We start from the raw sequence: 25220 nt of genomic DNA, 5'->3' as shown, positions 1-25220 counted from the left end.
GCTGCGTAAAACTCACGACATGTCCTATACTTGCCCGTGTTTTCGCGCAGCACGCACCCATTGAAGTCAATGGGTGCGTGCAAATCGCGCTTGGCACACGGAAGCACTTCCGGGTGCTGCGCGTGATTCGCGCAACAGTAGTAAAAAGAATGAATGAAAACAGAAAAGCACCTCGTGCTTTTCTGTTTGTAGACATAAAAACAGAGTGTCATAATGATGCCGGCTGCGCGAAAATCACGCAGCCACGCACCATATGCTGATGCCACACGGAGCTTTTGCGCGTGCAAAACACAGCGTTTTTTGCGCGCGCAAAATGGACACGACCGTGTGAATAAGGCCTAATTCCAGTGAATTCAGCAAAACAACTGTGGGGTCAAAATGCTAACTTTACCCCTAGAAAAATTCCTTGATGGGTGTAGTTTCCAAAATGGGGTAACTTTTGGGGGGTTTCCACTGTCTTGGTCCCTCCAGTACATTGCAAATGTGACACGGCACTGAAAACTATTCCAGCAAAATCAGAAAACCAAAATCCAAATGGTGCTCCTTCTCTTCTGAGCCCTGCTGTGGGTCCAAACAGCAGTTTATTACCACATATGGGGTATTGCTATAATGTGGAGAAATTGCTTTACATATGTTGGGGTGTTTTTTCTCCTTTATTCCTTGTAGAAATGTAAAAAAAAAATAAATCCAGAAAAAAAAGTAGATTTTAAGCTTCACATACTAATTCAAATAAATTTAGCAAAAAAAACCTGTGGTGTCAAAATGCTAACTACACTCCTAGATAATTTCCTTGAGGGGTGTAGTTTGCAAAATGGGGTCACGTTTGGGGGGTTTCCACTGTTTTCGCACCACAAGACTTCTTCAAACCTGACATGGTGCCTAAAATATATTCTAAAAAAAAGAGGCCCCAAAATCCACTAGGTGCTCCTTTGCTTCTGAGGCCTGTGTTTCAGTCTGTTAGCACACTAGGGCCACTAAAAACTACAGAATCTGGGCAATAAATATTGAGTTGCATTTCTCAGGTAAAACCTTCTGTGGTACAGATTTTTTTTTATTACAAATGAATTTTGGCAAAAAAAAAAATGAAATTTGTACATTTCACCTCTAGTTTGCTTTAATTCCTTTGAAACGCCTAAAGGGTTAAAACACTTTCTGAATTCTGTTTTGAATACTTTAAGGGATGCAGTTTTCAAAATGGGGTGATTTATGGTGACTTTCTAATATATAAGGCTCTCAAAGCCACTTCAGAACTGAACTGGTCCCTGAAAAAAAAAAGCCTTTTGAAATTTTCTTGAAAATATGAGAAATTGGTGCTAAAGTTCTAAGCCTTGTAACGTCCTAGAAAAATAAAAGGACGTTCAAAAAACGATGCAAACATAAAGTAGACATACGGGAAATGTTAACTAGTAACTATTTTGTGTGGTATTACTATCTGTTTTACAAGCAGATACATTTAAATGTAGAAAAATGGTAATTTTTGCAAATTTTCTCCAAATCTTTTTTGCTCCAATTTTTTCACTAACATAAAGTACAATATGTCACGAGAAAACAGTCTCTGCATCACTTGGATAGGTAAAAGCATTACGAAGTTATTACCACACAAAGTGACACATGTCAGATTTGAAAAATCGGCTTCGTCATTAAGGCCAAAACAGGCTCAGTCTTGAAGGGGTTAAAACAAAAGCACAATAACTCCAATCTGGCCACTGGCTTGGATACAAGTGATTTTGTAGCTTGTCCCGTATGACCTAGTCGCAAGTTGTCTAAAGCGCTGTTAAATTTTTTTTTATATGCTATAGAACTTCTGGATGCAATGAACTGAAATAAAAATAGTGATCGGGTCCATTGTATATACCCCGGATTTTACATTTTAAACTTGAAGTTGATAAAGATAATAAGTAAAAACACAGCACCGCGGAAAAGATAGGAAGCAGACTCCTGTCTCATGCCAGATATACAGAACAGCTGCACAAATATTTTCTGACTATGAAACTTTGTTTTGACATTTTTATAAACTCTGAATGTGTGAGACATTGATAAAAAGACCAAACTATGCGAGAACTAAAGGAACAGGAAAGGAATTATGTGCTGTCCAATGTTTTCTGACACCTACCCTACCTTAAATCCAAACGGACTGCAGTAAATTACCTCTACCTACTTATCTCTTACAAGATGAGATAAGAAAGACTTTATTGATCCCAAGAGGGAAATTAATATTAGTCAAACAGTTAGCCACATAGAGAGACATCAACAATCTATAAGATGCATATTTCCTTATAATGACTAGAGAGACATCTTCTTCCTACAAAAACCAGAGTGTTGAAGTGTATATGTGCTGGCCTGGACACTAGCTTTATACAGGAATTGCCTGTATATGGCTCCTGAAATGTAGTCCATGGTCCCATAAATGAAGATTATTCATAACGATATTACCAATTTTGAACGTGCTCGATAAATGCTCAAGATGTTCAATGCTCGTCACAGTAAACAATGGTAATGACTAGAGATGAGCGAACCGGGACAACAGAACCCGGTTTTGGTCCGAACATCGTGAAAAGTTCGGTTCGCAGCAAATCCAAACTTCACCCGGTTCGGCCGAACTGGAGGTAGAAGCAGGAAGTTCTCGGTAAGTACAAACGTCTTTTTCTTTTTTTTTTTTTACAAACCGTATATTGTGATCGGAATTCACTGTCCAGGGTGCTGAAAGAGTTACTGTCGATCAGTTAACTCTTTCAGCACCCTGGAAAGTGACTATTTACTGATGTTGCCTAGCAACGCTGCCGTAATGCCGGGTGCACACATGTAGCCACCCGTCATTACGGGAGCTCCATACATGATTTATTATGGGCTTTCTTGAATTACAGGTTCGGTCCGACTCTAACTTTTTCAAGAAATTCGGCGAACCAACCGAACTTATTATAAGTTCGCTCATCTCTAGTAATGACCATCAAACGTGTATTTATTACACAATGCTGTTCAATAATCAATACGTGATTATTACCCATCATTTTATTACCATAGATAACACTATTACACTTTGTGTCTCCCTTATGTCCTCATAGATTGTAAGCTCTTGCGAGCAGGGTCCTCACTCCCCAGGTTTGAATTGTAAATGAACTTTGTCACTATGTAATGTCTGATATTGTTTGTTTCATGTTCCCTCTAAATTGTAAAGTGCTGCGTAATATGTTGGCGCTATATAAATAAAGATTATTATTATTATTATTAAAAAACACCGAAAAAGGCCATACTTACAAATGGACACAGCCAGGTCTGAAACGCTGATGAAGGCGAGTGAGCAGGTGCTTTAAATAATAATAGCCACTCCCACTGGTCTTGAGGGGAGTGGTATGTGGTGCATGGGATGTGTAGTAAGAAATAATAAATGAATAGTGTATGTGCAAGTGTAATAATGTGAGTGAAATATAGGGGGCAGTAATGAGTGAAGTGCCTAAAAAATAAATGAATAATGGGATGCAAGTGTGTGAAACATGGAGGAATAGTGTGTAAGTCATGAGGCGCAACGTGACTAGCCAGGTAGAAGCCTATTTGTGACGCCTTGATAATTCATAGAGCGGGCTACCCTGCTTGCTAGGCCAAACAACAACACACCATGCTCTCCCAGCATCAAAGACCTGGCTGTGTCCAAAAGAAGCGAATATAAGTAATAATGAAAAATACCTGGGGTATTAGTGATCATTTTGGCCAAAAGGACGCAAGCTCGCAATCCACGACAAGGATCCCCAGACTTGCGAGTCCCTAACTGGAGCGAAAAGCTCCTGATGTACAGACAAAACAGATAAAAACAAGGACATTTATTCAAAAACACCGAAAAAGGCCATACTTACAAATGGACACAGCCAGGTCTGAAACGCTGATGAAGGCGAGTGAGCAGGTGCTTTAAATAATAATAGCCACTCCCACTAGTCTTGAGGGGAGTGGTATGTGGTGCATGGGATGTGTAGTAAGAAATAATAAATGAATAGTGTATGTGCAAGTGTAATAATGTGAGTGAAATATAGGGGGCAGTAATGAGTGAAGTGCCTAAAAAATAAATGAATAATGGGATGCAAGTGTGTGAAACATGGAGGAATAGTGTGTAAGTCATGAGGCGCAACGTGACTAGCCAGGTAGAAGCCTATTTGTGACGCCTTGATAATTCATAGAGCGGGCTACCCTGCTTGCTAGGCCAAACAACAACACACCATGCTCTCCCAGCATCAAAGACCTGGCTGTGTCCAAAAGAAGCGAATATAAGTAATAATGAAAAATACCTGGGGTATTAGTGATCATTTTGGCCAAAAGGACGCAAGCTCGCAATCCACGACAAGGATCCCCAGACTTGCGAGTCCCTAACTGGAGCGAAAAGCTCCTGATGTACAGACAAAACAGATAAAAACAAGGACATTTATTCAAAAACACCGAAAAAGGCCATACTTACAAATGGACACAGCCAGGTCTGAAACGCTGATGAAGGCGAGTGAGCAGGTGCTTTAAATAATAATAGCCACTCCCACTAGTCTTGAGGGGAGTGGTATGTGGTGCATGGGATGTGTAGTAAGAAATAATAAATGAATAGTGTATGTGCAAGTGTAATAATGTGAGTGAAATATAGGGGGCAGTAATGAGTGAAGTGCCTAAAAAATAAATGAATAATGGGATGCAAGTGTGTGAAACATGGAGGAATAGTGTGTAAGTCATGAGGCGCAACGTGACTAGCCAGGTAGAAGCCTATTTGTGACGCCTTGATAATTCATAGAGCGGGCTACCCTGCTTGCTAGGCCAAACAACAACACACCATGCTCTCCCAGCATCAAAGACCTGGCTGTGTCCAAAAGAAGCGAATATAAGTAATAATGAAAAATACCTGGGGTATTAGTGATCATTTTGGCCAAAAGGACGCAAGCTCGCAATCCACGACAAGGATCCCCAGACTTGCGAGTCCCTAACTGGAGCGAAAAGCGAATAATTCCAGGCACATTGATTAAAGAGGTTCTTTCTTAGAAAGTCAACCCGTTACCATATACCCTAATATGGACGTCCTCGAGGATGGGGTCTGGTCTGGTCTGGACTCCCACTCCATGAGGGAAAATGGACAGAATGGCCACCATCTAATATTGCTATTAATGTCATGGACATGACACTGTAAAAAACTATATTAAAATCAATCATTCACATTCGCAATAAGAAATAAAAAGAGTGAAACAGACAAAAATAAGGAAAGGTTAGATAAGTCTTGTGACTATACTTAATTGAGCTTTTCTTCGTTTACTTGAATTATGCATTTAGAGGCCATCTTTCAAGAGAACCTTTCACTTGCCCATACATGTGCAGCTGGGTGCAGCATATAATAGGCAGGGCTGCACAAACCCTGGGGCACTTGGAGAATAAGCTGCAACACCAGGCACAGGCTGTGAACAAGAGTGGTGATGTTTTTAAGGGGAAAAAAACAAAAACACTACATCTTTTCTAATACAGGACAACCCCTTTAAAGGCCAACTGTCACATGACATGCTTTACCAAGGTGAAGGGCCCATGTACAAAGCCTTAGATATCTCTTAAATTCCCTAAGAACGAGTGCTCTGTCTGCTTAAAGAGAACCTTTCACCTGCCCATACATGTGCAGCTGAGTGCACCATGTAATAGGCAGCGCTGAACAAACGTTGTCTCACTTTAAAAAAAATTCTATCCTCCTCCATTATTTAGATATCGGTGCCCAATATGTAAATAACCCCCTGAACTGTCAATGGGGCGTGTAAATGGCATGGGGGAGTGTTACTTATCACTGTGACACTGTCCAATCAGCTACGGACGGTGTCACAGCGGCTTCCTTCACTGTCTGACAAGAGCTGGAGAGAGGAGTGCAAGCGCGCACAGCTCCGCCGCCACCACGGAACAGAAGAGGATAAGGTGGTGAATTCTAATTATTCTGTTCCGTGGCGGCGGGAGTATTGTCGGTAGCGACATCGGAGCTGTGCGCACGGTTGCGCACGCTCTCTCACACTTCAGCTTTCGGCAGACAAGGACAACAAGACTGTGTGACTTAACACAGCCTTGTCTGCCGAGAGCTAAAGAGTGAGAGCATGCGCGCGTGCCCGCGCGCACAGCTCCGACGCCGCTGCCGACAATACGATACTCCCGCCGCCACGGAACAGAAGAAGAAGAATTCACATTCTTCTTCTCTTCTGTTCTGTGGCAGCAGCGGAGCTGTGTGCGTGCTTGCACTCCTCTCTCCAGCTCTTGTCAGACAGTGAAGGAAGCCGCTGTGACACCGTCCGTAGCTGATTGGACAGTGTCACAGTGATAAGTAACACTCCCCCATGCCATTTACACGCCCCATTGACAGTTCAGGGGGTTATTTACATATTGGGCACCGATATCTAAATAACGGAGGAGGATAGAATTTTTTTTAAAGTGAGGCAAGGTTTGTTCAGCCCTGCCTATTACATGGTGCACTCAGCTGCACATGTATGGGCAGGTGAAAGGTTCTCTTTAAGCAGACAGAGCACTCGTTCTTAGGGAATTTAAGAGATATCTAAGGCTTTGTACATGGGCCCTTCACCCTGGTAAAGCATGTCATGTCAAGTGACGGTTCCAGCGGTCAGAGGTAGATGACATTTTAAATGTCATTTGTAGAATTTGTAACTTTGTCAGACGTAAAACCTCTTATGCTTTTAATGTTTGAGAGGTCATTGTCCTGTAATTGAATATACATTTAGGGGACTCTAAATCATGACTCTCGGCCAACGTTCGTTTTGCATTCTGCAATGTCTTAACCACAAAAAATAATGTGGACGTTTTGTTTGGCTTAGAAAATTTCTCATGACTCTTTTTCTAATGATTGAAACTGCGTATATGTGTTCCTCATGCCACACTTCGACCAATTGTGTCTGACATATGCATCTTTTGGAATTTAAAGTTATAGTATCTGCTTCTTTTGTAGCACTCTATAAGACTTCCCGGAACGAGTCCTACATAATGCCTCCATGAAATAAGAAAGTTGTGGGCATTATAGTCATGTCTTGAATAAAGTTGCCCATACACAATGATAATTGTTAAAGGTGTTGACCAGAATTACAAAAACATGGCTGCTTTCTTCCAGAAACCGTGCCACACCTGTCCATGGGTTGCGTCTGATGTTGCAGCTCGGTTCTATTAAATGAATGGGTCTGAGCTGCAATACCACACACAACCTGTGCACAAACGTGGCACTGTTTTTGAAAGAAATTAGCCATGTTGAGGCTAGTGAAAGGGTGGGCATAGTTACGAATATGTCTTTTGGCAGAGGTTTTAAAGTGACATGAGAGACACTGCTAGGAGAGTCGGCAGTCTGGTTATCTATGCAATTGTACAGTGCCAGAAGTCTCCTCTGCATAACTCCTTTGCAGGATAGGCTTCTGCCATTGTATGGGTGCCTAGGCAACCAGACTGCCCACTCCGCCGGCTGTATCTCTCGTCATCACTTTTAGGGTATGTTCACACAGGGTGAATTTTTTGCAAATCGCAGTAAAAACGCAAGTCGTTTTTGGCCGTGCGGCAAAACCGCATCATGTAAAGTCACCCTAAATTGACATGCTGCGGATTAAAAAAACACATCACAGGTCAATTTATGGCTATGTTCACACGGAGTATTTTGGGGGAGGAATATCTGCCTCAAAATTCCGTTTGGAACTTTGAGGCAGATATTCCTCTCCCTGCACGCCGATTTTCGCGGCAATTATCGCGCCGTTTTTCGCCCGCGGCCATTGAACGCCGCGGGCATAAAACAGCGAGATATACGCTTTCTCCTGCCTCCCATTGAAGTCAATGGGAGGTCGGAGGCGGAAGCGCCCGAACATAGGGCATGTCGCTTCTTTTTCCCGCGAGGCAGTTTTACTGCTCGCGGGAAAAAGACGCTGACGCCTCCCATTGAAATAAATGGGAGGCGTTCTCGGGCCGTTTCTGCCGAGTTTTGCGACGCGGTTTCCGCGTCAAAAAACTCGGCAAAATACCCCGTGTGAACATAGCCTATAAATGTTTTTTTGGCATATTATTTACGCAGCCTGGGAATGAGATTTGTTCAAATCTCATCCACTCTCCTGCTACTGTATGAGGCTGCGGATTTTCCACAATTAAATATATTGAGGAAAATCCACAGTATTTACGCTACGTGTGAACATACCCTTAGGCCCGGTTCGCAGAGTTTTTTTTCCAGGCAGAAAATTCTGCCTCAAAATTCCATTTCGCATTTTGAGACAGATTTTGATCTGTCTGCACGCCGTTTTCCACGGCATTTTTCGCTCGCGCCAATTGAGCGCCACGAGCAAAAACGCCACGGAATACGCTTTCTCTGCCTCCCATTGGTCAGAGGCGTAAACGCCCGAAGATAGGGCACGTCGCTTCTTTTTCCCGAACATTTTTTACCGCTCGCGGGAAAAAAATACCTCCGCCACCCATTAAAAACAAAGGGAGGCGTTTTCGGATGTTTTTTGACACGTTTTCCGATGCGGTTCCCGCGTCCAAAAACTCAGTGTGAACAGGGCCTTAGACTTCTGGTTAGAAGCGCGGCTCCATTTGTACCTGGAACTACCCTTTAGCAATTCACTATTTTATGTTTGTAAAATAATTTTTCTAACTAATGGAAAGTTGTTTGAAACGCAGTGGGCACTAGTGCACACAAATGATATTTGCAACAATTGGAACGATTTTCATGTTCATAGATGTAGAGATCTTAAAATGTATGTCCCTTTGCCGACCGTGACCATGAATAATATATTGGGGGTACATTTACATATGTATGGCCAGCTTAAAGATACCTTGTATAGTTTCAACTCCAATTCAGGTTTATTTTGTGTTTTTCCTTTCTCTCCATTTTTAGGGCCCAGAACTGATGAATAAATATGTTGGTGAATCAGAAAGGGCTGTTCGAGAGGTAAGTGTGAATTTAGCTACAGAGCATCTCAAATTTTATAGGAAAGCATACGCTAATGTGTTTGTTACTTTTACTTGATGAATATAAAAAAGGTTTCTTTTTTTTCTAGAATGATGTTGTTTTATTTAATTGTGAAATCGGTTACGGCATCATAAACATATGATAGGTTAAAAAGGTAGGACTGGTATAAACAAGTAAAATAAGTTTTAACCTCAGAATACTAACTTGGGATCTGCTTCATAACTGCACTTTTCCATATTCTCTATAGGCCCTGTATACATATAGCATGGACCACACTATTAACGCATATACTGGTCCTTCTAAATGAATTCGAATATCATCAAAAAGTTAATTTATTTCAGTAATTCAATTCAAAAAGTGAAACTCATATTATATAGATTCATTACAGAGTAATCTGTTAACATCATTTTTTTATTTTAATGTTGATGATTATGTCTAACCGTTAAAGGGGTTATCCGGGGACCAAAAATTGCTTTGCATTCATACATTTATGTAAAAATAAGTCACTTACTAATATACTTTAACCCCTTAGTGACAAACAATACGCCTTTTCACGTTCGTCACTAAGGGGCCTTAGGCTAGGCTGACGCCTTTTCACGTGAGCCTGGTCTAAGTCCTGCACGGGTCTCCCGTGCAGGCTGTAGCCGGGGCTCAGCTGTTTGATGACAGCTGGGCTCCTGCTCCAACACCCGCAATCGAAGTTTACTTCGATCGCGGCCGTTTAACCCGTTAAATACCGCCGTCAATAGCGACCGCAGCATTTAACTTGTTTACAGAGGGAGTGAGCTCCCTCTGTCACCCATCGGCGGCCCGCAAATGCAATCGCGGGTCTCCGATGGGTTGTCATGGCAGCTGGGGGCTTGATAAAAGCCCCCAGGTCTGCCCTGGACATATGCCTGTTAGGACGCGCACGTCCTAACAGATTGGCTATGAAGTATACCAAAGCATTATAGCAGCGATCTGAAGATCGCACAGTAAAGTCCCCTAGTGGGACTAATGAAATAAAATAATAAATGTGAAATAAAGATTATTAATAAAAATTACAGTAAAAAAATAAATCAATTTTTTTCCATAAAAAGTGGTTTTATTTAGTAAAAGTGTAAAAAATAAATAAAAGTACACATCTATGGTATCGCAGCGACCGTAATAACGTAAAAACGCAAAAAACAATGGCGAAATTGCTATTTTTTTCCATTGCCCCCCAAAAAAGTAATAATAAAAATGAATCAATAAGTCCCATGCACCCCAAAACAGTACCAATCAAAACTACGTCTCGTCCTGCAGAAAACAAACCCAAAAAATCACTACATTGATGGAAAAATAAAAAAGTTACGGCTCTTGGAATGCAACGATGCAAAAACAAATTATTTTAGTTCAAAAGTGTTTTTATTGTGCAAAAGTCGTAAAACATAAAAAACATCTACATATGTGGTATCGCCGTAATCGTACCGACCCATAGAATAAAGGTAACATGTTATTTACGCCGCACAGTGAACGGCATCAATTTAAAAACGCATAGAACAATGGTGGAATTTCAGGTTTTCTTTTATAATCCCCCAAAAAAAAGTTAATAAAAGTTAATAAAAAAATTATATGTACCCTAAAATTGTGATATTAAAAAGTACAACTAATCCCGCAAAAAAACAAGTCCCCATACAGCTAGATAGACGAAAAAATAAAAAAGTTATAGCTCTTTGAATGCGACTATAGAAAAACGAATAAAATAGCTTGGTCATTAGGGCCTAAAATTGGCTGGTCACTAAGGGGTTAATTATAAATTCGGTACTAAATGGTGCTGTTCAAACCCGGTGAACTGTTCCCAGAAGTCCTGGAGCTTTTCTAATAATGATGGCGTGCCGACACGGCCCCACGTGACTAGGGCTTGCTTACTGTGCAGTTCGTGTCAGCATGTTATCAATGGCATGACCGCAAGGGGCTGTCACATTGCCTATTGCTGGAGTCCCTGAGCAGAGCATCAGCTAGCGCTTTGCTCGGGACTCCAGCACTTCTCCCGACATTTGGTCAGTCACTTTAAGGGTTTCCTATAGCTGGAGTTCTGGAGCAGAACATCAGCTGGTGCTCTGCCTGGGGACTCCCGTACTGCTGCCGACGTCACTGTCCATATATGGACAGTGACAGTGACGTTGGCAGCAATGCTGGAGTCCCCGAGCAGAGCATCAGCTGATGCTCTGCTCTGGAACTCCAGCTATAGGAAACCCCTGAATTCACTGACCAAATGTCGGAGCAGTGCGAGTGTGAGTTTCGAGCAAAGCGCTAGCTGATGCCCTGCTCCGGGACTTCAGCAATAGGCATTGTGACAGCCCCTTGCGGTCATGCCCTTGATAACACGCTGACACAAACAGCACAGGAAGCAAGCCCTCAGTCACGTGGGGCCGTGTCGGCGTGTCATCAATATTAGAAAAGCTCCAGGACCTCCGGGAACTGTTCACCGGGTTTGTACGGCACCAATTTGTACCAAATTTTTAATTAAAGTATATTAGTAAGTGGCTTCTTTTTACATAAAAATATGAATGCAAAGCAATTTTTTTAATTTTTGGTCCCCGGATAATCCCTTTAATGAAAACCCTAAATTTTGTGTCTCAGAAAATTAGCATATTAAATAAGCCCAATTTAAAAAATGAGTTTCAATACCGAAATGTTGGCCTACTGAAAAGTATGTACAGTATATACACTCAATATTTGGTCGGAGCTCCTTTTGCATGAATTGCTGCATCAATGCGGCGTGGAATGGAGGCGATAAGCCTGTGGCACTGCTGAGGTGTTATGGAAGCCCAGGTTGCTTTGATAGCGGCCTTTAGCTCGTCTGAATTGTTGGGTCTGGTGTCTCTCATCTTCCTCTTGACATTACCCATAGATTCTCCATGGGGTTTAGGTCAGGCGAGTTTGCTGGCCAATCAAGCACAGTGATACTGTGGTTATTAAACCAGGTATTGGTACTTTTGGCAGTGTGGTCAGGTGCCAAGTACTCCTGGAAAATGAAATCCGCATCTCCATAAAGCTTGTCAGCAGAGGGAAGCATCAAGTGCTTAAAAATGTCCTGGTAGACAGCTTCGGCTTCTCCTTTATAACTGAAGGCAAAAGATATATGATTCGCAGGCATGTGGACCTTGAGGGTGCACCGGTGGCCTTGCGAATCCCCGACTTGGAAGTTCCGGATTGGGCTGTTTTTCAAAACCTGACCAATTTACCATCAATACCTCCAAACACGCCCTGGGAGACTGTCAATCCACACAAGATAGCCAAGAATCACTGGACTTAAGCGGGCACCCGCTGGTCCCCATATTCTTTTTTTATATTATGGTTCTTTATTTACTTGTATAAGCAGTGACGCTTTACTACTTTCTTATAATTACGTTATATGCATTCTGCGGGTTACCACTCTATCCGTTGCGTTACCATGTTAGACCATTACATAATTACCTCTACTTTAATTTTATATGATACCATTGCATAGAGTTTTCTAAAACTAATTTCTTGATCTGTCGATCTGAGATGTACTGTTTATATGGTACATGCTCTGCCTATCTCCATGCTATTTTGCTTTGTTACACTAGTTTTAATCCTATGTTTTACATCTATTGAAATGTTTTTTCTACCCGCTGAGAAACTGATGCCATCAAATACTAATGTGATATCTCTGCTTGATGTCTTCCATTTGTTTCCCTCTCACCTCTCTGCCAATGGGTAACCCAGTGGTCCTACACCTATTTCTTCACTCCTTATACTTATCTATGTCTAGTTCTGATATTTGTGTAACCTCCCTCAACACCAGAGGCCTAACTGACCCCAGGAAAAGGAGTCAAATCCTAGCGCTCCTGAAAGAAAGAGTGCTGATGTCATTCTTTTACAGGAAACCCATTTTAAACCACTCAAACTACCAACTCTCTCACATTATTATTACAATACATGGTTTCATAGCACTCACCCTTCCTCCTTCTCCAGGGGGGTCAGCATATCTTTCAAGAAAAATATACCCTACGTCCACTCAATATCTCAGTCTGACCCGGACGGCAGATTCCTTTTAATTAAGGGAACTATTGCTGGCTCACCTTTGCTAATTTATACGCTCCAAACCAGGGACAATCTCAGTGGTTACTCAAAATGTTAAATTTATTCAAAGATTTTGCGGAGGGACTTTTAGTGGTGGGTGGAGACTTTAATGTTTCATTAGAGCCCCTGCTTGATACGTCCTCTACCAGACCAACTACTGCGCATTCCTCCCTCAAAAGAATTAGGAGCTGCCTCTAACACCTAAACCTGAGAGATGTTTGGCGACTTCACTTCCCCACAACCTTTTGATTTATATGTCCATGGGATCCATCTTTATTTCCAGTAGACCTCTACCCATAGCGACTGTCCCTCGAATAGGTTTGATAACCCTATCTGACCACACCCCAATTTCCCTCAACATCAATATGGAGAACCTACCCCCAAGGCATGGACTTGGTCTTTGAATGAAACCCTCTTAGATGATCCACGCACTATAACATCCTTGTCTGCCCACCTTACCGACTTCTTTCAGAGAAATGAAACTCCTGATGTCTCAACGCCAATTGTGTGGGAAACACACAAAGCCTTCATCAGAGGCAAACTTATTGCACTCGGTGCCTATTGTAAAAAACAAAGGGAGAGAGAGCTAAATTCCATCCTCTCACAGATCTCTGCTCTGGAGAGAGTTGGTAAATGCTCGAAAGCGCTTGAGATACAACGGGATTTGAGTGACTTGCGAAAGAAGTTGAAGGACTTACTAAATATTAAGTCAGCCAAACTTTATCAGCGTAGCTCTTTCAAATTTTATGCACATGGGGACAGAGGATCTAAAGTCATGTCCAAACTTCTTAAGAAAAATGTAGAACAATCCTTTATCAAGGAGATCAAGACTCTTCCAGGTTCTCTATCCTCCGATATTGGAGATATAACAAACGAGTTCTTTCAATACTATACATCGCTATACAACTTACCTGATTTTTGCAACATATAAACCTCCCCTCCCTCGTTTGCCCAACACTTTCTTTAACGCCATAAAATATCTATTTTCTAGATTTCTCTGGAACTCTAGAAAGCCGTGGCTAGCACATAGACACTTATTCTCAAATCCCATTCCGGTGGAATAGGCCTCCCAGACATTTTGACTTATTATAAGGCTATACACCTTAGCAGGTGGGTTTCATTGAATAGACTCAGAGACTGGTCCCCGACCCTGGAAGCTGAGAGAGCTTTACTTCCTCAGGGTTTACAAGCCCGACTGTGGTGTCCCTCTCTAAAACCTGGTCTTGCAAACTCAATGAGCCCCATTTTTAAAGGTACCATCTCAGTATCTCAGTATCTCAGAAATTTTTCTACCTATTTATTTCTGTAACTTATATAGCACCAACACATTCCGCATCGCTGTACATATGTTCTTACTGTCCCCATTGGGGCTCACAATCTAAATTCCCTATTGGTATGTTTTTAGGGTGTGGGAGGAAACCAGAGTTCCCGGAGGAAACCCACACAAACACAGGGAGAACATACATACTCCATGCAGTTGTTGGCCTTGGTTAGATTTGAAACCAGGACCCCAGCGCTGCAAGGCAATAGTGCTAACCGCTGAGCCACCGTGCTGCTACCTGAAGCTGCACAATCGACCCTCCCTTTCTTACACTCCCTGGGCTTCATAGAAACATGCAATCTCTTTCTAAAGATGTTCCCCGACATCTCAGAACCCTCCTGGCTGGAGACATTTTTGTTGTTACCTGCTCTACCTATAGGCCTAATCTCTAAGATTTACTCTGGCTTGATTTTAGATGGCTCTCCTGCCAAACCTAGTTTTATACTAGCCTGGGAGAAAGAACTAGATGTCACCTTCAGTAAGGAAGATACCTCTTTTATTTTGAAGCATATATTTGGCTTCCCTAGATGTGTTAAAATTCAAGAGAACTCTTTTAAGACCATAACCAGGTGGTACAGTACTCCTGATTTTTGTACAAAATTAATTTGATCCCATCCAACAAGTTTTGGAGATGTAGTTCTGACGTTGGTAACATATCCCATATCTGGTGGGACTGCCCCTTGATCAAGCCCTTTTGGGATAAAGTGGCTGACACAATTCAGGGAGTTACGGCACAAAACCTCCCCCTTGGTGCTCCTCTTATCCTCCTCTGGGCTCCATCGCACAACTTCTGTCCGAAATGTAATGATCTAATTACTCAAATGATTACGGTGGCCAAACTACTGATTCCACTCCACTGGAAATAGTCAGAACCCCCAACTTTCCGTGAGTGGTTAGATAAGATGGACTCCATTTGCAGGATGGAGGAGCACTTGAGCTGGGAACTCAGAAAACATGTTAACAATCTGAAGGTGTGGACACCATGGCTAACTTTCCATGCCTCTATCCCCTCCCCCACCCTGTGTTGCACTCATGATCTTTAGTTGGTAGCTAAAATTGGAAACCTTATGACTGCACGGGTTCCCTCCAAATATGAAGACCCTAATATTACTCCCCTTACTCTCATACTATGTATTTCATCAGATTTCTCTCCTACATTATCTCGATTTAATTTTCTCATACTGTGACACGGGTACCTTGTATATAGTTACTACTGTTTATATTCGAATGTTTTTCGTCCTGTATTATCATTCTTGCTAGGAACTTCAGCCTGCGTGCCGTAAGCTTCCTCTCGTGTTCCTCATGATCTATGTAAGGATGTTCTCTTGGTGTTAATCTTCAATAAAAACAAAGATTTGAGAAATTGAGCTTATATAATATTCTAATTTTCTGAGACACTAAATTTGGGGTTTTCATTAACTTTTAGCCATAATCATCAACATTAAAAGAAAGAAAATGCTGGAAATAGGTAACTCTGTGTGTAATGAATCTATATCATATATGAGTTTCACTTTTTGAACTGAATTACTGAAATAAATTAACTTTTTGATGATATTCTAATTCATTGAGAAGGACTAGTACGCTATATTTTCTGGAGTGTTGTAGGAATAGAATCTTAAAAAATCCCATTCACACACTCATTCAGAGACCCTTCAGCTGGCCATACACATTAAGTCAATGCTGACTGAACCATTTTTTTGAGGATTTGTGTAAAGGGCCTTTCGGCAGCAGATGGGGGAAGAAGGATGGTGCCTTTTGAATTTTAACATACCCGATATGAGTGATAAGTCGCTGATATATATCTAATAGTCACCTTTAGGCTTATTGGTGCCAATATGTTTTTTTTTACATTCAGAGGCTAAAAACCCTTGCTGACCTTGTGCTGTTAACACAAAGGAGGTTTTGTTACAATGTACAGTATTAATCTACGCATTTCTATGTAACCTAAACACATAGTAGCATACATTTCTCTCTTGTCCTGTTGTATGTGAGCGATACAATCACTGACCGCAAGCAGGGATCTTTTATACGTTGAGGAATTGAAGAGTTGCACAACCTTTCATTGTATGATTGAGCTTTATGTACTTAAAGCGTAGCTAAACTTTCGCAAAAAAAAAAAATATTTAAACTGCTATTATGTCCCTCTATGTGAATACATTACTTCCTAGAATTTTTTTTCACTTCAAAGTACCTTTTTTGCAGCTTTTGTTCTTGTGAAACCGTCGACATGTATTTTCTCACATTTCCTGATTCTGGCAGTTGCTAGGGGCGTGTCTGACCATGTGTGATGTTACGATTTGTATGTATCTTTCATGGGCAGTGAACTCTGAGGTGATAAATACAATACTGTGAGCGTGTACTGAGCTATGCACAGCAGAACACATTATATACAGAGATGTAAATATGTCTGCACACTCAATAAGAAAGGAATCAGAGTTTTTCTTTTCACTTTCCCTGGCAAGTGCAGGGAAGATAAGACGGGACGGCCGGGTGCTTGCGGGGGACGGAGCAGTCCTAGTCTTATCTGATGCTAATTAGCAGCTCAGATTACAGTGTCCTGAGACTCTTTGCCGGAGGGAAGGGGGAGAATCACCCAGGCACAGAGACCACTGCGCGCAGAAAATGCATCCTAATGACGGGGAAGTAGGAGAACAGCAGTGCATGCAAGTCCATCACTGCAGCCTGACACAGCGCGGAGTGCGGCAGTGTGATTATCCTATCCTTAGTACAGCCCAGTCAGCGTGTGGCTTAGGGGCCCGACTTCTGCGACCCCTATAGCTACACCACTGGGCGGTGTATGGTATGTGTGAGAAGCGCTTCCGTAGCAGAAGTGCAGGTCTAGCTAGGGAGCCGCCGCTAGACCTGCGCTTCTGCTACAGAAGCGCCACGCGCACATACCATAGACCGGACAGCATCAGAGCTGTCATTCTCCTCCCTGCCGGTTACAGTACAGTGGACAGGGGAAAGAGGGAACAGGAAGGGGGGCGCCAGACCTGCGCTTCTGCTACGGAAGTGCCTCTCACACGCTCTGCTGCTGCTGGTCACTCTATAGAGAACTGTATAGTACATAGAGGCAGAGAGACCTTCCTGACGTCAGTATGGGGCCGTACACACAGGCAGCAGAGTCCGTACACCGATACATTCAAAAAGTGTATGGATTTCTGCTAGCAACTGGAGAAATACAAAAAATAAAACGTAGTAAAAAAGTGTCAGAGTGGCCATTTAAAACACATATAACACAAAAAGGAGCCAAAATTTATTAATAAAGTATATTACAAAATATATTTATATTACACATGCTGCTCGAAAATAAAATGTTGATCGAACGTTTAGTTACACTTTAAGACCGGAAAACTGTATTACGTGTTTACTAAGGTTTCCCTTATGTAATATTACATTTTTATAAAGATCAGAAACCATTGAGTTTGTCAGATATGCAATAATAAGGAACATCTGGAAGGGGGCAAATAGTTTTTCACAGCTCTTTAGTTTTACGAAAGCTATATTTGATTTGTCTAGAAAAAAATAAATGTCTTAATAGATGTTTTATTGCATTACATTGTTTTCATCCCTAGATATTCAGGAAAGCAAGAGCAGTTTCTCCAGCCATACTTTTCTTTGATGAAATAGATGCTTTGGCTGTTGAAAGAGGAAGGTAGGCCTCGACATTTATACTTCATGCTCCTATTTTTTTTAGTCTGAATAAACTATGCACATTGATAAAATTGTTGTGTTCCGTTAATTTCTAGATTTACTGCCTGACTAGAACACTTAAAATAATTTTTATTAGTAGATACTAAAATAAGCTCTTAAAGCCCAATTCGCACATAACAGCAGGCTCAGTAAAGTGGTCAGTAGCAGAGAAAGGTCTATTGGTAAAAGCCGGAGAAGTTCCGGTCATTTACCAGGCTTAAGCCCTCCTACTCTGCTGACGTACTCGCAGCAAGCCGCCAACCCGAGTAGAACACGTCAATCATGACGTGTCAGGGTTGCGGCGAGCCTCCTTTTTACCAGCCAATCAGAGACATCTCGGGCGCAAAGCGTCCCTGGTATCCTTGGAGACCTATAAGCGGATGTCAAAACACTGCGGGGATACAGTACGATAGATTAGACACAATTACAGATGAACGAATCACTACATCTGGGCGTAATATAGCACAACATGCTAGGTAGATAGACACCAGAATCTCCCACATCAAAAATACCTTATTAAAGGAATAGAACATGGACAAGATATAAGTGGCCATTGATTAGAAAATGACCCCTTAATAAAGTCAAGCCGCCAACCCGAGTAGAACACGTCAATCATGACGTGTCAGGGTCGCGGCGAGCCTCCTTTTTACCAGCCACTCGGAGACATCACGGATGCACAGCGTCCCTGGTATCCTTTGAGACCTATAAGCGAATGTCAGTACACTGCGATGATACAGTACGATGGATTAGATAAATGAAAAACTCACTAAAGCAGGGCATGCTAGATAGACAGACCCTGGGATCTCATCTAACAAATATACTGTATTACAGGAGTAGAAGTGGCCATTGATTAGTCAGAAAATGACCCCTTAATGCAGCCTACCATTATGCCACTCCCGATATATATAGAGGCACATATAGATTAGGTATAACCCAGTACTCTGATATACAGAACGTCGTCATAGAAAACATGCATAGGAGATCTGCTCATTGAGGCCCAAAGGACTGATAGTCCGCAGACGAAAGATCCACTGTGACTCCTTTTGTAGGATTCTCCTATCAAGGTCACCGCCTCTAAGTGTAGATCTAATGTGCTCTATCCATTGATGTGTTTGTCAAGGTAGTTGAGGACCAACTTAGATCGCTGGAAGACTCGAGGCTCTGTCACTTTAATACAACTAAGGAAGAAATGGCAGGTTTACGATCACTTGAAAATGACAACACGATTATTATTAAGCCTTCCGATAAAGGCGGAAATATCGTGGTTATGGATCATATCAAGTATAAGAAAATGTGTCATAGTATACTGCATGACCAACAATGTTATAGAGTGCTTGAGTCTGATCCTACTTTGATTTTCAAAAATCAGCTTAAGGGTATTTTAGGTCCAGCCAGACTCCTTGACCTCATCAGCGAGAAGGAAATGACTTCTATGCTGGCTGATTTCCCTCAAGTCGCAACCTTTTATAGTCTGCCCAAAATACATAAGGGGACTATTCCATTAAAAGGTCGCCCTATTGTGTCTGGAATAGACAGTCTATCGCAGAATGCGAGTCTATATCTAGATAAGATCCTCAGACCCTTTGTAACATCACTCCCTTCCTATGTCAGGGACACTATCGATGCTCTGAGAAAGCTTGACGGTATACGGTGTGACCAAGACGTTTTACTGGCATCTCTGGACGTTGAGGCATTGTACAGCTCCATCCCTCACGATCAGGGATGTATAGCTATTGAACACTTCTTTAAAGGGAAAGGGATACATTTTCAGGCCCACAGTGAATTCGTTATTTCCCTATTAAGATTTATTCTAGAGCACAATTTCTTTCTGTTCGATCAGAAATTCTATCACCAACTCAGGGGAGTGGCGATGGGGAGTCCGTGTGCACCCACGTATGCCAACCTATATTTGGGTTGGTGGGAAAAGGAATGTGTTTTCAATGAAATTATGGAGCAATGGACATCTTATATCGTATTATGGATTAGATTTATTGACGATATTTTAATACTATGGAAAGGAACCAAGGGAGAGTTTGAAGAGTTTGTGGCGATCCTCAACGTCAATAATCTAGGTCTGTTTTTTACGTCAGAGATCAATGAGAATAAGATTACATTTCTGGACGTGTTGATCTCTAAGACAGCCTCAGGAGCCATTCAAACGAATATGTACCGTAAAAAGACTGCTACAAATAGTCTTCTTAGATGGGAAAGCTGCCATCCAATGAACCTTGGACCTGGGATTCCGAGGGGCCAATATCTAAGGGCACGACGGAATTGTTCAACTATATCCGATTACAAAATATCAGCACGTGAACTGGAAAACAGGTTCAGACGTAGAGGATACCCGAGATATGTCCTAAAGCAAGCCTACCAGAATGTATTGGGGTGTAATCAGGATGACTTACTCAACCCTAGGCCTAAGAAAAAGGATGATGAACTAGTTAGGGTCATAGGCACCTTTGACTCCGCCAATGTAGAGATTAGATCAATCCTACAACGGTACTGGGGAATTTTGAAAGCTGACCCAGATATAGGGGATTTGATAGGATAGTCTCCCCTTATCACATATAGGCGGGGGCGAAATGTCAAGAATCGTGTGGTGCATAGCCACATGAGTGTGCAGGATTCTCCTGTCACCTGGTTAAACAGCAGTCTGAAGGGAAGCTTTAGATGTGGATCCTGTAAGGCATGTGCGTCCATTTTATGTAGCAGTAACTTGAGTACGAGCACAGGAACTGGACGTGGTACTAAAGGATACAGACGGCAGATGGATATTCATACATGCCTGGATAGAAGGTTATCCCTTTGTGCTGATTGGACTTTATCTTCCACCACCGGCCCCCATGTCGGTACTTTATGAAGCGGCAAAGTTTGCCTCACAGTTTCCTATGGCCGGAGTGTTGTGCATGGGAGATTTCAATCTGCTGCTGGACCCGTCTATTGATAAGTTTAATTCTGGAGCGGTACTGGTGAATCCACCTGTAATCACTCCCTTGGCTGGGTTCATGAGAGAGATGGGCTGGCTGGATATGTGGAGACAGAGATACCCTGATAAACTAGAGTTTACCTGCTTTACACCTGGGAGAAACACACTGTCTCGGATTGATCATATGTGCGGTAATCCCAAAGTATATAGTATGATGGAAATTATTTCACACTTACCCCGTGCAATGTCGGACCACTCCCCTATGCTGGTTAAGCTTACCCTCCGCCCACACGTGAACAGAGGTCCCAGGAAGATACACCCATTCTGGCTTACAGTGCTCGGCGCTCAAGATCGAATACCTGTCCAACTTGAAATGTTCTTTGCGGATAACCTTCCCTTTGATAATCACTCGGCCCTCTGGGATGCCCTGAAGGCATACCTTCGCGGATGTTTGCAGTCATCAATTTCCTATCATAAACGACAATCTTCCAAGATGGAACAGCTGCTGGAGAACGAATGCACCAACTTGGAGGCCGCATTCATTGCAGATCCCTCCCCAAGCTCTCAACATAACTGGCTACAGAAGGGCAGAGAATACGTAAATCTTCTTCACGAAAAGACTAAACGTCGCATCTTCTTTTCTAAGCAGAGATATTTCGAGCATGGCAATCAATCCAGTAGTCTCTTGGCACATCTCATACACTGCAACTCTGCCTCTCCTGCCATATTACGTATTAAAACTTCTGAAGGGAACATGCTTCATGATAATGTGCAAATCCTCAATTGCTTTACAGACTTCTACAAGGACCTCTATAGCCCGACATTGCAGGTGTCTCCTCAGAACATCAAGGATTATTTGTCGGAAATAAATATACCCAAAATGACGGACATGCAAAGGGAGTCTATGGATGCCCCTCTAACACTTCAGGAATTGACAGAAGCATTATCCTCAATGGCGAAGGGAAAAGCATTTGGCCCGGATGGCATACCGCTTGAAGTATACGTCAAATACCAGGAACAACTCTTGCCTCAGCTACTGGAAGTCTTGAATACGTCATTTGAAAAGGGAATGTTACCGGCTTCATTCTATGACGCTACTATAATTGTGCTTCTGAAACCGGACAAGTCACCATTAGACTGCGGGTCATATAGGCCTATATCCTTGCTCAACACGACTATAAATTATTGACCAAAGTTTTCGCGAACAGGCTGAACCTGATCATAGCAGAGCTCGTCCATCCTGACCAATCGGGATTCATACCGGGAAGGAGCACCTCGGACAACCTGAGGAGAGTACACGCGGTGGCACAAATAGCGGAACGGAACAGCAATGATTGGGCTCTGGCTTCCCTAGATGCCGCTAAGGCCTTCGACTCAGTGGAGTGGCCCTATCTCTCCAGCGTTCTCACATGCTTTGGCTTTGGACCGGCCTTTGTGTCTTGGATACAACTCATATATACTCATCCGAAAGCTACCGTGGCACTGAATGGCCTGACATCGACTTCATTTGAGCTCGGCCGTGGAACAAGGCAGGGATGCCCTCTATCGCCACTACTCTTTGCCATGGCAATGGAACCGTTGGCGATACTTCTAAGATCAGACACAGAGCTACAAGGTATCCAGCACGCGGCAAAAGAGGATCGAATTGCCTTATACGCCGACGACATCATGCTCTTCATTTCAAGGGTGCAGTCTTCCCTTCCTAGGGCAATGAGCCTAATTAACACATTTGGAGACTATTCTGGATTGCGCATAAATTGGTCAAAGTCGTCAGTAATGTTTCTTTATCAAAACGAATCTCAACTGGTGGGCTCCACGATGGAAGGTCTGGCAGTAGTGGATCGCTTCAAATATCTGGGACTGCATATTGCCAGGAACGCATCGCGCTCACTTCCACTCAATGTCCATCCGCTTCTGGCTATCTTTAGAGAAAAATTCAAGGTGTGGGCGGCCCTTCCCTTATCAGTCATGGGCCGTATTAATTTGATTAAAATGGTGGTACTACCAAAGAGCCTGTATGTCCTACAACATGTATGTACTCCTATACCAAAATCCTTTTTCAAACAACTGGACTCATTAATCATATCCTTCATATGGGGCCGTTCTAGATCTAAATTGGCCTTACAAAAATTACAACGCCCAAAAGAGATGGCTGGAATTGCTCTTCCAGATATCTACCTATACTACTTAGCTGGCCAACTCAAATATTTGGGTCCCTGGACACAAGCAAACCGACCGGCTGGAACTGAAAGAGTATTACTGGAATACTCCGCGCATGAAATACTATGGCCTATATTGTTCCATCATGGGAACCTAGGGACACCTCTACTGCCCATTTGTCGACTAGCCCGAGGAGTTTGGAAAGCGGCGGCGGAAATTTCAGGTACCCCCACAATACCGGAAGAGACTCCATTATGGCACAATATGGACTTGAAAGCCTTGCACACCTTCCCGGACGCAGCATACTGGATAGCTGCGGACGTACAGGTGCTCAACGATATCTATGAAAATGACACCTTTATATCCTTTGAACAGGCGCAGGAAAGATTTCGCATCCCAAGGCAGCACTTCTTCAAATACCTACAACTGCGCCATCTCCTTTCCACACAGTTCCCGGCACATCGTCAGCCCATCTCCTCATATCCCCTCATCGGGGTGATCAGATCTCAGGGTCCTAAAGGACTGATCTCCACCATATACGCTCACCTCTTGGATAAAAAGGCTTCAGCGGCACCCCTACCAGCTATCTCTAAATGGGTCCAATTGATACCATCGCTAACTGAAGAGAAAATTGATGATTTACTGCAATCTCACTTACATGTGTCGCCGGCGGCTAATAACAAGCTCATTCAGTTATACTACATACATCAAGCCTATCTAACGCCTATTCGACTGTTTAAAATGCATTGTATAGCGGAACCTGCCTGTCCTAAATGCTTACATGCTCCTGCAGATTTTTGGCATATGGTGTGGACGTGTCCTCATATCAAGAAATACTGGGCGGATGTGGTTGAAGTCCTAAATCGGATACTGCCATTCCCGATCAACAGCTCACCAGAAATATGTTTATTTGGCATAATGGAGGAAGACCAATGGCCACATTACACCAGAATTTTTATACAGGAGACACTATTTCTAGCTCGCAAAGGTATATCAATGAGGTGGATGGATAGACGACCCCCGAAAGTTACGGTGTGGAAAAACTTGGTAAATTCGACAGTGTCGTACGAACGCATCATCTACAAACACAGAAAGTTACCTGACAAATTCCACAAAATTTGGGACATGTGGTGTGAAGCACCAGATACTAATTACTCCTCCAGAGAACTGGGGCAAGCAAGGAGTACGCTGGGGGGGGGGGGGGAGATAATCACAGTTGGAAGGGGTGACAGTGGATGTCCCGGGCCTCTCGCATACAATCAAACACTTGTACTGTTATTATTAATGAACGCTCAGATGGTTACGTTTTACAAATATGGTGTAACTGTTCGCAAGATAATGCTGGCATTGAGTGAAATTATGGCACTTATGTTTTTAGCACCTGCGAGTGCTTTGTTACAAAGTTATAGGACATTGTGGTCCATTCACTATTTTGAATTTGACTTTTTGTTAAACTTTGAAAAATTTTCAATAAAACGAGTTTAAAAAAAAAAAAAAAAAGAGTACGAGCACAGGGAGGTTGTTTGAAAACAACCTATATCAATTGTAAAACGAAGGGAATCGTATATTTGATCACATGTGGTTGCCAATTGCAATATATTGGCAAAACCATAAGAGAATTCAGAAGGAGGATCCGTGAACATATAGGGGACATTAGGAGGAAAGAAGACACTCCGGTGTCTCGTCACGTCTGGGAATGCCACAATGGGGACAGCTCGATCCTTAAATTTCAAGGGATAGAGCACATTAGATCTACACTTAGAGGCGGTGACCTTGATAGGAGAATCATACAAAAGGAGGCACAGTGGATCTTTCGTCTGCGGACTATCAGTCCATTGGGCCTCAATGAGCAGATCTCCTATGCATGTTTTCTATGACCACGTTCTGTATATCAGAGTACTGGGTTATACCTAATCTATATGTGCCTCTATATATATCGGGAGTGGCATAATGGTAGACTGCATTAAGGGGTAATTTTCTGACTAATCAATGGCCACTTCTACTCCTGTAATACGGTATATTTGTTAGATGAGATCCCAGGGTCTGTCTATCTAGCATGCCCTGCTTTAGTGATTTTTTCATTTATCTAATCCATCGTACTGTATCATCGCAGTGTA

The 25220-nt window shown here is 42.5% G+C and overlaps 1 protein-coding gene across 4 annotated transcripts in view; it reads left to right on the top strand.

Annotated features, from left to right (window-relative positions):
• Positions 1-25220, top strand: part of AFG2A (AAA ATPase AFG2A) — a 524877-nt gene that overhangs the window by 108403 nt on the left and 391254 nt on the right. For all 4 annotated transcript variants that reach the window (XR_012883023.1, XM_075860478.1, XM_075860481.1 and 1 more), the window contains exons 12-13: positions 8858-8911; positions 17900-17979. Coding sequence is in view for 3 of the 4 variants with exons in the window: in XM_075860478.1 (XP_075716593.1) it covers positions 8858-8911; positions 17900-17979 (134 nt within the window). In the remaining variant the exon portion in view is untranslated. The remainder of the gene's footprint in view (positions 1-8857; positions 8912-17899; positions 17980-25220) is intronic.

The sequence above is a fragment of the Rhinoderma darwinii genome, chromosome 1 (assembly GCF_050947455.1).
Source record: "Rhinoderma darwinii isolate aRhiDar2 chromosome 1, aRhiDar2.hap1, whole genome shotgun sequence".
Classification (NCBI taxonomy): Eukaryota; Metazoa; Chordata; class Amphibia; order Anura; family Rhinodermatidae; genus Rhinoderma; species Rhinoderma darwinii.
The sequence above is the reverse complement of the archived record's forward strand: the minus strand, read 5'-3'. Positions and strand labels throughout refer to the sequence as shown.